General features: G+C 44.8%; 1 protein-coding gene across 1 annotated transcript; it reads right to left on the bottom strand.

Annotated features, from left to right (window-relative positions):
• Window positions 1-723: 723 nt before the first annotated feature.
• LOC136956859 (reticulon-4 receptor-like) lies at window positions 724-13,771 on the bottom strand. The gene is made up of 2 exons (XM_067250880.1): window positions 13,723-13,771; window positions 724-2,072 (listed from the first exon to the last, which is right to left on the bottom strand). The coding sequence occupies exons 1-2, from the start codon at window positions 13,742-13,744 to the stop codon at window positions 724-726; spliced, it is 1,371 nt and encodes a 456-aa protein (XP_067106981.1). The 5' UTR covers window positions 13,745-13,771.
• Between the last annotated feature and the right edge of the window lie 1,489 nt (window positions 13,772-15,260).

Here is a 15,260-nt window from a genome sequence, read left to right as displayed (position 1 = left end):
ATACAGCAACGTCAGTGAACAAACAGACAATCTCCTCTGAGCAGCACCAAAATCACGGCATGACTAGAAAACATATAAACATAAAATATTTCTTCTTACTTTGTTTTTGATTCATTCGTTTTTGTTTAGTTTTTTTTGTTTAGTATTTTACGTTGAACATAAAAATATCATTGAATCAAGGCATCACTTCAAAATTATAAACAAAACTCGATGAAGGAGAAAACTAAAAACTGTCAAATGTCTGCGAGGTTGTCATGGAAACCTCAAAACATTGTTGGTGATGCTTTGTCATGTCATATAGTCTTTGTGATGACCAGGTCATCAACATTGGCAGATTTCGCTCAGAAAGAAGAGATTTTCTAGGTGTAATAAACAGTACAGTCAAATCTGGGCACAAATCAATTAAGTATATACTGTACATCAACATTGACATAATGTAAAAAGGCATCCATTTTCAGATTTGTGAGTCCAGTTTTTACAGCATCCTCTTGGTATCTCTCATTGACACTCTCATTCCCAACATGACACTTCGCATGGCTAACACACACACACACACACACACACACACACACACACACACACACACACACACACACACACACACACACACACACACACACACACACACACACACACACACACACACACACACACACACACGGACACACACACACTGTGCATGATTGCCAGTCTTACATAGCTGAAGTTATCCATTTGTATTCCCTAACAGAAGTTTAAGGATAGCAAAAGCAAGGGTATAAAAATAACCGTTAGCGCTCTCATGGTAGAACAATGATCTTTGACACAATGAATGTCTGACATGTCAGTCTGCACACACCTCTTCCTGTCCAATGTGTTATTAGAAGAGTCTAGATCCTGGTCCAGGATGTCGGGACCATGATTCAGGCTCTGTTTGTTCGGATTACCGTTCTTCAAGGGATCGCCTTCCAGGACCTTCGTTTTGGACATGTTCTCCTTCTCCTTCAGAGGGTTGTTGGTGATTTGTCTACGGTCTGGTAGGCCCTTGTTGGAGATGATGGACGACTTGTCATTGTCCGAGAGACAGCAGCGAGGAATGCCGGCTCTCAGTGGACTCTCCGTGCTGTGGAACTTACCAGATCGTGTCTTGGAGGTGAGCACACTTATCCAGGTGTGGTGAGGGGTGTCATAGCACCCCTCCAAGTCTGGACTTTTGAGCCTCTTGAGATCTTTTCCGGCCAGCCGGGCGGGAACATGGCACTCCAGCTCCGAGCTGGACCCTTTGAAGCCCTTGAACCAGTCCCACAACGTTCTGGCCCGGCAATCACAGATCCATTGGTTTCCATTCAGACGCAGGTACTGGAGAGACACTAGGGGCTCCATGGTCTCCCCTGTGAGCGCCGTCAGGTTGTTGAAGAACAGATAGAGCGTGGTCAGCTTGCGCAGGTCGTGAAACGCCCTGTGCTGGATGAAAGTCACTCTGTTCTGATGGAGAAGCAGCCGGTCCAAGCTCACCAGGCCCCTCAGCATGTGGTCCGTCACGGTCTTGATCTTGTTGTTGTGGAGGAACAGGAAAGTCAGGTTGGCCAGGTCCAGGAATGTGTCGTCGTGGAGGGTCAGCAGGCTGTTGTCCTGGAGGTAGAGGTGCTGCAGGGCAAAGAGACCCCGGAACGCCCCGACGGGAAGCTCAGAGAGGCCGCACCTGTGCAGGTGCAGGGTGTGCAGCTTGGTCAGACCCCTGAACGCCGTGGGGCTGATGATCCGCAAGTCGTTGTCGCCGATATCCAGCTCCTCCAGCCTCTCCAGCCCGTAGAAGGCCCCCGCCTCGATGTGGCTGATGTTGTTGGAGTACAGCCACAGCACAGTCAGGTTCCGGCAGGGGCTGAAGCTGGTGGAGCGGACCGCGCTGAGGCGGTTGTTCTGGAGGAAGATACGCTGGGTGTGGACAGGGATCTCTGTGGGGATGGAGAAGAGGCCCTGCTGCTGGCATGCCAGGCTGGGCCGGGGCTCGCTGTGACATATGCACGGAGCCGGGCAGCCGGACATCAGGGGAACTGAATGCAGCCACAGGACCACAAAGTAGAGCTCGCCAACTGCAACAAAGGAGAAGACAGTGAGAAGACAATAGCCTGGTTAATTAAAAGATACATTTGATAAAAAATGCGTAAATAGGGGCGGTGTTTTAAAAAGCGGTTGAGAAAAAAAGAATTTAGTCCAACCCACAAAACAACATGGATTTCTGATATTCAGTGAAAGGATATAATTTGAGAGCACACAGGTCTGTCACGAAGAAGATTCATATTGAAATCCTGCCAGAAGTATTAAATGAATGTGGGAGATTCAACAGTTTCAAGCATTTCGTAAATTTGATTAGCCTATGTCTCTGCCATGCAATGCTAGGTTTTCAAGTGCATCAGCGTAGATGCGGGTTGTATTTCTGCTGACTCTGAACTGTGTTGATCTTTGAAAACAACTGAACAGCTCTCTGTGCTCTCTCTCTCTTTACATTCTACATTCCTAGTCATTGAAGCCTAATTATAAATCCATTAAATACGAGGAGAATCCACATTCACGAATTAGGAATCAAAAAACTATAATTAATAATTAAACAGTGTTAATCCCCCAGTATTAGGAGCCCATGTGTCATTAATATTGTGTCACAGCTGCTGAAAGCACCACACACAAATTTGAAATAGGATGAGTGGTCTGGAAAGGATTACCTCAAACTAGCCGAGCAAATGGAACTAATCACACGAGGTCAACAGCGAATTGCCCAGCCGGACAGATCTCAAGATCTCCTCTGTGATTTTCATGGTTGGTTGGGATTTGGAGAGAGGTGGGAAGGGGGGGAAAAGGGTGTTGACACAGTACTTTCTCACTATGCCTGTGAACACGCGTGCCAGACACATGCTGAGTGTTCAGACAGAACTAGTTTGCGGTGCTAGATGAGCTGCTCTCCAAGATTTACTGCAGTTTCCCTTCCCTCCTGATACAATATCTTCACAGGACAGACATCCTTTGGTTTATTTGCCTCCATTCGCACCGCCTCACCCTGCCAGACTGCCTCTCCTCTACAAATCCTTTTACTTTCATGGATTTTGTGTGCAGACAAAAGAAAAAGAATGCAGCGCGTATTATTTAGTTATAAGATCTTTGGAAGGACGAGTTAATATCTCATTGAGAATCGTGATCTGAGTAGTCTGTGAGTAGTCTCTTAGGAGTGATTATATTGACTTTCCTCTACCACGAGTCACATTAAATCCTGATATCCAATGACCACCTTCGATGCTGTCAGCAGCAATCAAGCAGATGCACACTGTGCTGTAGCCAAGATGCTGCAGATACTGGCTCTCAGCTTTGGCGTAACAAAGAAGTGACTCCTCCTTTATTCGGATGTTGTCTTGTCATTGCTACTCAAGGCTAAGCCACCCCCCCACCCCGCCCTCCACAGAAGAAGGAACTTGTGTTGCTCTAATGAAAAGCCTTAGAGGTGTTGCAGCTGAGCTTCTGAAGACTGTCAGAGACCATGGTGAAGGTGGTGTTTAATAGAGAACAGTTACAAAACAAAAAAGGGCTCTGTCTCTCATTTGTAGAGACAACACATCTTCAAACCAGATGGCTCATGAATAACTGAACCACACAGACTCTAAATAAATAACGGGGTGAGAGAGGGGGATGACAAAGTGAGAGAGAAACAGAAAGAGTGAAGGAGAGGGGGGGCGCAACTAACCTCTCCACCAAAGTGATGCAGTGTGCATGGAAGGTATACTAATCACTTTTGTATCCAATATCGTCAATAGACATTCAAAGAACATGGATGGGAGAGGGGTCGTATCGTGGATTGGAGTCATGGATTCCATTTCGACTTTGCAGCAGTTTGTTGGACACAGAAAGGACACAGGTTGAGTCCCTTGTCGCTCAACATGAGAGAAGGAGGGGAAGCAGTTGGTGCTGGAAGGGAAATCTTCCTCTGGAACAGGTGGCAGCGCTGGGACATGGAGACACCTCACCTTCTGTACAATGCTCCCAGCTTGAGCATTTTGTTCTGTTGTATTAAGGTCCCTCTGCTAATTATCATGTAAATGAAACCATCTCAGCTCCTTTCTCAGGCTTATAGAGGAACTAATACTCCCTAAACATCAGGAAGCCCGGATTACACCCTGTGGACTGATCAACAGAAAACAAGGAAAGGTTCTCAAATATGTACAGCAAGTAAGGAGTCAGGTGGCTGAGCGGTTAGGGAATCGGGCTAGCAATCAGAAGGTTGCCAGTTCGATTCCCGGCCGTGTCCAATGACGTTGTGTCCTTGGGCAAGGCACTTCACCCTACTTGCCTCCGGGGGAATGTCCCTGTACTTACTGTAAGTCGCTCTGGATAAGAGCGTCTGATAAATGTAAATGTAAGTACTTATTTAGCTCTACAATCTACTTTGTGATCACTGTCATACAAGAGGGAGAAAGTAAGAATTTAGAAGTTTCTTTTCTAACGCGTTTTTTCGATTGCGAAAACCAGTCCATCCCTGCTCGTGTACTAAAGACGTTTTTAGTATAAAAAGCAACAACACAGGAAACAGGCCAGTCTGTGTTTTGTAGACGTATTTACCTACTTCAAACACATGAAAGTTCAAAATCTTGGTAATGAAAGTGAAAAGATAATGAAATCTACAATAGGCCTACTTGGAGCCGTGGTAAGGAAGGTTTGTAATTACTGTGCACCATTGAGAGAGGACCTATAAAGATACATGAGATTGCTTGCTCCCTGCACAATTCTCAGGAGACACGAGACTGTGCGGTACTTCCTCATAGGAAACCAATCTCCGCAGCGTTTGGGAGTCGGTAGCTATTAAATATGGCAGCAATCTCACTGGGGGGGGGTTTCAGAAAGGAGAACAGAAGATCCATAGCCTCTTTGCCACAGAAAGCTTCGTTCTAAAACGTGACGCTTGCCAGGAAGTGATGTTTCGCAGTCATTTAAAAGTCTAGAGAGGTTATAAACACACAATCTGCTTGCCAAATCTCATTACGTGCACACTAGCATGTAATGGAGGTGTGTTTGGTATCAAACGGATGGTTCTGAACCCAAATTACAACATATTATGTACAGTAAGTGCCACAGCCTCATTATAACTGTCACTGAGGTAATATTTCCCGATTACAATCAGTTGTCATTGGAAAGATCTCCATCGAACATTAGCTGTGACCCAGCTATGGAGGGGCTCTAAACCACCCCACAAAAAAACAAACGCACACACTAAAGTTTGACTGCTTTAAAAGGCTTTCAAAATACACGGCATAGTGTTCTGCTCCTATGGAGGGGGAAAAAACTGCTGCATAATTGACTAGCGGTGCCTGTTGGGTGCGCCTGGATGCACTAAAGCCCCCGTGGTGGAAAATGGACTCCGTCGTACAGAGCAGCGATAAGGAGGCTTCTGAACCCTGATGCACACCTGGATCCCGGCTCCTGATAACGGGCTTCTCAGCTACAGACCTTTATTGATCCATCACCTTTGCTGGTTAGAGGGGCGCCCTTTTCTCCACAGCGCCCCCCCCACTGGTCACCCTTCATTCCTCCTCCCCTCCAGATTTCTCGTTCCTTTAACTTGGTGTTGGACAACAAATGAAATGCAGTGCGACATGAAATGTATGCGCACCCCCCCCCCCCCCCCGCCTCCCCCTGTCGAAAAAAAAGGAAGTGTGTATCGAGCGAGACTGAGGACGGCGTTGGCGGTGATCAGATAAGCGTGCGTGTGTGACAGGCGGCGGCGGCGGTAGCGCTGCTGGAGGGAGGCACAGCTGGGAGAAGCTCCGTCAACTTCCTCACCTGCTCAGCCTGTCAGGAGAGGAGAGAGGAGGCACCCACACTCCTCCTGGCTGTCACACCGAGAGGGGAAGAGGCGGAGGCGGTGGGGAGGGGGAGGAGGCGGTGGGGAGGGGGGGGGGGAGGGGAGGCAGTGCATGCTGCCTCCACCGGGCTGGGCATTCACATGGTGACAATCCACAGATGTGACAAAAGATATTAGCAAAAGTAAGACCTCCAAAGTGACAGCATCTGCTTTAGTATATCTCTAATGTAAGATAATTATGCTACAGCTCTAATAATGTACTTATACCTCAAATAATTCCCTCTATACCTCTAACAATATACTCTGTACCTCTAATAATGTACTGCACAGCTTTAATAATGTTTTTTTTTTTTACCTCTAATAATATACTGTGGGTCTAATGATGCACTGTATGACTAATATTGTACTGTACAGCCCTAATAATGTACTGTATGAGACCACATACCATACTGCCCTTACTTGTAGTCACAAAATAACATTCGACACTTTGACGAGGATCGCAGCCCCCTTGTATCCTCATGCCCCCCACTTCCCGCCGGAGACGTCTGGCTGACACACTGCCCAACGCCACAAGACACACAGTGATGATTGCGTACTTGGGACAGCGAGGGAAATAAGACCTCATGAGCTGGACCAAACCACGGATGGCTTTCAGAAACCTGGCGTTAGGCTATATGCGTGGCTAAATCGAACACATCCACTCAAGAGAAGATAGCGACATACCATATTGGCCAAACCGCTGAGGGATCTCCCTTTATTATCTATGGCTGTGAGAATTATAATCCACGTTGACATCCTCCTCTCTCTACCATATGTCAGTTCCGTTCGTCTTTATTCTCCTTACGTCTTGTTCCCACTCGCAGTGGCCTTGCTCGTGACCCCTACTCCCCCGTTCATCCATTCTTCACAACACCGCGCTCCAATCAGAAATCAGTAGGCTAGGTACCAAGTCGATACCGAGCCAGTTTTTTTAAAAACAACCTCCCACCCTTCCTCGCATACACCCCCTCCCTCTTTCCACAGTCAATTTCTGAAGGTTTCGCACTCTCGTCTCCTCGCTTTTTTCCCCAACGCTTATACGTGCTGGTGCTGCACACGTGCATCACACGATTAGAGCTCCATAGACGCAAAGCACTGCTTACTTTACTGAACGCTTGATCAAGTCCATACGCACTGATTGGCTAGTCGTGCCAGTGCATTCTTTCCTCCCCGGACACAATTTGAGCTTTGACCTGCAGTTATCATTAAGCAGAGCTCGTAGGGAAAGGTCACAGACATCGTATGATTTTGAATAATAATAACCACATTTGGAAGTCGGTCGCGGGTGTTATTTATATAATCCGGTCGCTGCTACGAGTGTAGGCTACACCAAGCAAGTTTGATTAAAAAAAAAGATTACCATCCGTGGCAACGTTTGACTACTAAAATCCGGCAAATGTACCTCCGTATGCCTGTGCCTCGTCCATTACTTGCATGTTGGACAAATGATCCTCTTACTTCTCAGCGTGAGAAGTAACATGGTAACACCTAGTAATTCACTCAACATCGCGTGCTAGTGTGTGAAATGGTTGAAATGCGTGAGTCTCACGGCGAATGCATGAACCTTGAGAGCCTTATTGCTGTTATGAGAAGGATGATGGTTCTTCCGGGAGACTTGGTCTGACTTTCTGCCTCTAACCGTCTGCTTGTTACACAAACGGTGCCTCTCCAAAGAGACAATGCTGTGTACAGTGTATTTCTCTCACAAAGCCTGCAATTCAAAGGCAGAATTTTCTGCACCATGCTATGGGAGAACATCAAAGTGAAAAGGTAATCCTTCTGGAAACTGGAACCCCCAAAGACAACACTCTACAGCACAGAGGGGAAGAGGGGGGGGAATTGGATTAATGACATGGGCACAAAACCACTTCCGGCTAAGCAATAACACACAGTCGATTATGTAAACATGTGGATGGCCTGGTGTCTTATGCTCCTCCGTCAAGTGATTAGCCATGAGAAGGACGGCAAACGCTGTTCACAGAACTACTTGACAGAGCCAGCCCACTTCATTATATCATTACGCTTCACTCGACTGAGCAAATGGGTTGCCTGGCCCATCGTTCCTTAAAGAGACTGTACTAATGATCAAGCCGCTTTTTCAAATACACAATAAATAAAATGTTACCGCACTTATTGACATAATCATTCACTTGTAAATGTGAGAACTGTTTAAAAAAAGTGACTCAAGATTCAAGGGCAAACATGCTAATTTGGTACATGGAGGCTCTTCAATATAATAGTAAATAGAATAGAAATAGAATAGGATATAAAAATTTGAAAGAGCATTCAGTGTCCTGTATCCATAATATGTTGCTTGAAGTTGTTAATGAGACAAGCTAAGTTTGAGAAAGACAGACATGGATAAAAGCGTCTGCAAAGTGAATATATTATTTTATGACAGTCCCGAACAGAATTAATAGCGGAGTGCAAATATATCCGGTCTGAGGTAAACATATTAGCAGCGGCTGCATGAATCAGATGTGTGTGAGACAGTGTGTCAGGTGGCTGAGCGGTGAGGGAGTCGGGCTAGTAATCCGAAGGTTGCCAGTTCGATTCCCGGTCATGCCAACTGACGTTGTGTCCTTGGGCAAGGCACTTCACCCTACTTGCCTCGGGGGGAATGTCCCTGTACTTACTGTAAGTCGCTCTGGATAAGAGCGTCTGCTAAATGACTAAATGTAAATGTAAATGTGTGTGAGCTGAATTTGAGTTGGCACAAAGCTTCAGCTATATTTCTGGATCTAGATTCTGTTTGTGACCTTGTTATGAAGTTCTACAGACTTGCTGCAACAGCAGCTGGGAGGTGAACACCTGAGATTTTCCCCAGCTCGTCTGTCAGTTAGTGAGAAGAGATATCACCCTTCTCACCCCATGCTGATGAAGGCATCATTGGAGAATGTCACTCTGAATGATTCAAATAAAGCTCACTCCAAAATGAGGTTTCAGAGCACAGCAACGACAACTGTGTACGCTGCCTCTGTTATCTTGCCACTTTTCACTGTGGTAGAATATTTTGTATATATTCAGGTGGCTGAGCGGTTAGGGAATCGAGCTAGTAATCTGAAGGTTTCCAGTTTGATTCCTGGCCGTGTCAAATTACGTTGTGTCTTTGGGCAAGTAACTTATGCTGTTATGGTTCTTCCCATTGGCACTTATTTGTTTTTTCACAATTTATGCTTCATGTTTTGGCTACCTGCAATGTTTGGGGCTATCTCATTGTTATGATCAGTGACCTATGCACTTTTGTAAAGTTCTCTCTTGGAAGTCGCTTTGGATAAAAGCATCTGCTAAATGAATAAATGTAAATTTATAGTGTTCAATTAACAACAATCTGTGTGCATGTACAGTAATTGTTGTATAGTGAATTGTATTGGTAAAATGAACTCCTACTGTCATTGTGCTTTGGATAAATAATTTTAATAGAAACATGTAATACTAAATATCAAGCAGTAAGATAAGGTTTCCATCACATATAATGTAAGGTAAGTAATGTAAGTAACGAAAATGTCAGAGTCATAAAACTACTCAGAATGTTAATCCTCAGTGCAGCATCTTCAAGTCTATCAAAGACGCCCAAAATAGCAACTCAACACTACCAAGCTCAGGGATTTACTGCAGAACATTCTCGTTAGCAAATCCAAGGGTCAGTCATTCACATGAATGCCAACACGGCTCAAATCTCATAAATTCTTTTCAGGGCTCATTATCATACACCCAAGCATCATAGAACTGTGATTTGTCGACGGGCATACATGGACACACATGTTCCAGAGACCCCTGCATGCTAAGGGTCTTCCCCCTGGACGTGTTTCCCTCGCACGGCGTGAAGTTGGAGGGTGACCCCACCTTCGGGGGCACACGTGAAGAATACTTGAGCAAGGACTGGCAACGAGGTCAGGAAGTCAAAGATGGAAGCCGGCCATTGGTTCTGGTGGAGATGAAAGCATCGTCGGACCATCATGGCTGAGAGCAGGCTCTAGAGCAGACTGCATGAGGAGAGGGCCATCAATATTCCATTAGCTTTCTTCTTGGGAATTCTCCCCTGAGATGGCTTAGTGCATGTTCTGTTCTCTAGACAAAATATTCTCTCCCCCCCAGAGGACTGCCATGTCCTGCTCCCTTACAGGGAATGAATTCTGTGCAGTATTTTTAGGGAGGAATTCATTAAAGACAAAAAAAACACTAACCTTCGGTCATTATTAATGACACACATTGTCAAAGCTATTTGGTTAGAGTTCCCCTGGAGTTGAAATGGATGGGGTTTGACTCGTCTAACTTCGCAACCACCACTGCAACATTTAAATGTCTTATTGGAAAGAGGATTGGACAGAAGGGGTGGGGGGAAAAATTGATGCTAGCGATTCAGATCGATTCACAATTTGATTTTATTTATTTTTTTATCTCAGAAAAATTTCGAATCGATTTTTAATCAAATCGTTACCCAAGAATCGATTCGAATTGAATCGTGAGGTACCAAAAGATTCCCACCCCTATTGGACAGTAATTTTTCACAAACATCTCACCTCATTCTTTCCACTTTTCTGTAAAGGCAATATTTTTCACTAAATTAGCTTTTCTCTCCAACATGTCTTTTCTGCCACTGAATTAATTTGTAGTTCTGACATTTTTCACAAGCTCACAGTTTCATGGCCCCATTAATTAATTAATCACGAAAATGACAGAGAAACAGTGCAAAGAGCTGAAGTGATACTTTTCTATCTGCGGCAGAAAAGTTTAAACATTTCCCTCCCAAAATTAAGAGATTAGCATCTTCCTGCATTAAGCTGTGGGTGTATATTACGCTGCGTATGGCATCATAGAGATTCTGCTGAATACGACCATGATCTCACACAGCATGTTCTGGCTCCAGTCTTAGTGCCCTTGTACCTAGTTTATTCACACAGTTCACTGACAGCATGCAGTCCATCTGTTCCAATGTACTGCATGAGGTCAAATGTACTAAAATATCCCCCATAGTACCCAGACGTCATTTAATGAGTAGAATGGAGCTCTAATGATGGTGTGTTATCGTGATTGCGGAGGAAGCGGAGTCGAGGTAGAATAATTTACGCACACCTTAAAAGTTGTTAATTTGAATCACAGGTGTGATTAGCTGAAATTGTTGTTTTTCGTTATTTACCTGTTAGGTGTTTGTGAAGTTTATTTAAAATCTATGACGTTATTTTTTGTTCACTCTTCACTAACGAGGCCTTGTTTTGTCTCTTTCAATCAATAGCGCTGAACGTCAGTGGAATGCAATCCGGTGTACCTCTCAATCCCTTGTCCCTTTAGATCATTCAACCCCATTAATAAAACAACAGTTGCCACGGTTTACAGTGGATGCTGTGGACATCGAGTGAAATTTAAGACTGAAACGGTATGATTTAGAGAGTATTTTGCTGACGCATGGCAGAAACCCTAGCCCCCCCAGGCAGGAACCTCCCTCCAAATCTTCCTCACCTTCAGCATGTTCACAACCAGTCTGCTCAGGCCTGTACCACAGTCTGCTGAACCACACATGGTTCCTTGGCTTTATATACAAAAAAAATACTGCTAGAACCGCACCACTTCTAGTCCTTGATTATTTATATGTCGCTTTGGATAAAAGCGTCTGCTAACTCAATAAAACGCTAAATGAATGTGTGGCTTTGGGCTCCGAGGTTGCTGCGTGATGGGAAAACAACAGCACAATAAAGAGCTTGTCTCGATGCCTCAGCGCTCATTCATTGCGAGCCAATCATCTACTGACTGGAATAATGTCTAGTCCATCACCATCATCATGATCAGACAGCCTTTCACAGCGAGGCTCACATTCTGGAGTGTGTCTGAACACACATGCAGGGAGACAGTCAGCTTTTGGGATGTCGGGGAGTGAGTGATCATGGACAGAGGCCCCAGGGTGACCTGGCAGGGAAGCTAATCACTGTTTCATCCGTCAAGAGAGCGTCGATATCAAAAGCAACTTGAGGTACGGAGGTGACAGACAGAAATGCTGTGAACCCGTGTTTTCACACAGTGTTTCCATGGCGTTTTACCCCATTAGCTTTCCACCGTTTCATCCTTCAACCCATACAGGGTCATTATCAAAAACTACCTCAGTAGTGTTTATGCAAAAAGGTTGATTTGGATCAAGGAGACAGAGAACATTGGACCAGGCACTGGTCAGCTTCACCACCAACACCCCCCCCCCCCCCCCCCCCCGCCACCCGCCACACCCACACACACCTCACAACAACAGGATCAGCAGCATATGCTCCTCATTACTCCTCTTTAGTCCCAGAGACCCCCTCCCGCTTCCTACACACACACACACATACACACCGTGACCGTGTTCAAGGCTGATTGAACCATTATGGACCTCACCTAAAGAAAGATGCACACCCACCAGCACATTCAAACACAGGAATGGATTTAACCCTTTTGCAATTACCTCTAATCGGAGGCCAAAGGCATCCGTAATGGATTTCAATAAGGCAGGATTGACGCCCCAGACTGTGATTTATGTGTGCTGGCCCGTACTGTAGAGGGACAGTGGTTTAAGAGAAGAAGCAATGGCTAGAACTGTTGACATGTCAAGAGGCTGTTTTGAATAAGGACAGAGGGCATGAGGGAGGCTGAAGTAAACAAGGTGACTATAGGCTCTGTCTGTCTGTCTGTCTGTCAAGAGAAGAATTGACCTTCCTAGAAGATTGCTGGATGTGTTCATGTGTAGCATGGTGAACACCTTTCAACAGCTGTACTCGCTCTCTCATTCCATCTCCCTCTCCCACAGGTAAAGAGAGAGAAACGGAGACAGCGCTAGAAAGAGAGAGCAAAAGAGAGTGAGATACAGAGAGAGTTGATGAGAGAAAGAGAGAGGAAGAGAGAGCTGGAGAGACAGTTTGCAATTCACACTAGTCTAACACACTCTTCCAGTCTTCTATTATTTCACACTATATGTAGGCTACTGCAAGCTTACTATCCGTCTCTCTTCCTCCATGTCTCTCTCCATTTCTCCCTCTCTCTCTCCTTCTCTCTCTCCCCCACATTTCTTATTCTATCTCCATCTTTCTCTACATCTCTTTCTGTCCATGTCTCCCTCACTCTCTCTTTCCATCTTTATCTCCCTCCCTCTGTCTATCTCTCCCACTCTCTCCTTCTTTCCCTACATCTTCCTCCAGTGCCCTATGGACTGTTTGATGTATTTTCAGCACGGGGCATTTGGTTGGGATTACTGTTAATTATTCAGGGCTGTTCTTCCCTGCTCTCCCACCTGGCGTGATGTACAGGGCTTTTAGGTCTATACTCGTGGAAAGAACAATTACTGTAAGGTGAGAAACCCACGCCCCATTTAGTTACACTCTGGTCTGTCACACGGACTGGAACAGGCTACTTATGGACGGAAGCTGACATACAAGCACCCACACTAACAAGCGACCAGACTAATATGGCAGTTGACGAGCCGTGTCAGAGAGGCCGAACGCCCCGCCCAATCCCCAACTCCCCGCTGCGAGACTAGATGCAACTTCAACAGAACAGACAGGCTGTACGCAGTGGGATACGGTTAAAATAGACTACAAACAAAACAATTTACGTTCCTGCAAATACTCGTTAAATATAGGTATGGCGCTTAGTATTTTAAGTAAATTATTTTCAGTTTATTTCGTTTTTCTATTGACATGTTAACCTACATGTTATTTGAATGTACGAAAATACGTGCGCATCCCCTTGCAGTATAACTAGGTAGCATAACCTGCTAAATTACAACGACTATTAAAATAACCTATTTACATTTAATATGACCATCAATTTGTTTTGTATGAATTGTGTCAATGTGTCTTGATCAGAGTCACGACCACAATCTATTCAATTTGATAACCTACCTCGGGTTAAAATGGACTTCATTTTCGAAGTATAATCCCAAAGAGCCTCCTTTTGTGTCCGCGGATGAATAAAACTGGTCTCTGCTTCGAAATCCGCGATCCGGGTAAGAGGAAACGGTGGTAAACCCAGGTCAGCGTCCAGAAAAAGTTTAGCCCGATGATTTTACCTTGAAGCGGACTGGAGAACGCGGTCTCCATATAACTCCGCGCTCGGTCATTTGAGAGGTGTACGCGGAACAAAATCTTCTATTTACATCCAGACAATCCAGAGCGTCTCCAAACAGACCACCTCACCCCACGGGCGGAATCGACCGAATAGGTAAGTAAATGGTAAGAATGCATAAACAACCGTCACAGTGTAATCCACTGAATTTAACCATATCTATCCATCCGTCCCTCGTTGTCCAACTCGGGAGTTATCCTGTGAGTGTGCACTGCAGATGGGCGCGCGAAGGTAGCATCACATGTACCCCTCCAACGCGGATCTGCTCCGGAGTTAAAGGGAGCCCGGTGTACGCGCGCGCCTTAAACAGGGGCACTGTGTTGGGGTGTACCAATGCTATCAGCTCTAAGTGAAGTTGGTTGAGCTCATCCATCCAGACAACACACAACAAAATTGAACCCTAAAACATGCACGGTCTATAATGAGCAAATTATTAAATGCAGTATCTCAGCCCTCGCACCCTGATGCTTTTCGTAATAGAAAACGACTCTCGGCGTTTGACTTTAGCCAATACCTGAATCGTTTATAACATTATACCAACCTGCCTCACACCTTTAAACGTCCTTGTATGCGGACGACGGCCATGACGGCATCATATAACATTTATCATATTTATCATCTTTCTCACTGTATCCATTGTGCCTTATTTTTCTATGGTTAGATTTAACAGTGGTTTAGCTTATGTACAGCCGTGGTCAAAAGTATTGGGAGCGACATATATTTTGTGTTTGCAAAGGTTGCTGGGCCTTAAAATAACTGCTAACATAATTTCAGTAAGTCATATCATCAGCACAGGGGAAAGTGTGAACTAGTTCTAGCCAGGTGAAATCACTCTATCATTCTGATAGGATTTTAAGAGTAGAAAAGAGGGGTAATAAGGTGCTGTAATATTTGCATATATTGAAAATTTCCGCCCCAAAAAGTTTTAAAAAACATGAAATGTGCCTTATTGTATTCCAGTATTCTATAGAAAAATTTGTAAACATTTTCTAAAATACTGAACCAGCAAACTTTGCAAAAGACAACTTTTTTCATTGCCAAACTTATGGCCACAACTGTATTTTTAGGCTGCCATAATAGAGACACAGTAGACTATATCCAACACAACAAAACTTTCGTCTCACGTGGAGAAATTGTATTTTTTTAATGAATCATCCCATGCAAAGCATGAGCTCATCCAGATTTGATTCCCACAGACCATAGGCGGAAATCATGGGGGGGACAGGGGGACACAACCCCCCCATCCTGGGATAAATATGATTTGTCCCCCAGAATAAATCACTGTAAACATAACTATGTAATTTCAATCAAATTA

The sequence above is a fragment of the Osmerus mordax genome, chromosome 14 (genome assembly GCF_038355195.1).
Source record: "Osmerus mordax isolate fOsmMor3 chromosome 14, fOsmMor3.pri, whole genome shotgun sequence".
NCBI classification, from domain to species: Eukaryota; Metazoa; Chordata; class Actinopteri; order Osmeriformes; family Osmeridae; genus Osmerus; species Osmerus mordax.
This window is presented reverse-complemented; position numbering and strand designations above follow the sequence as displayed.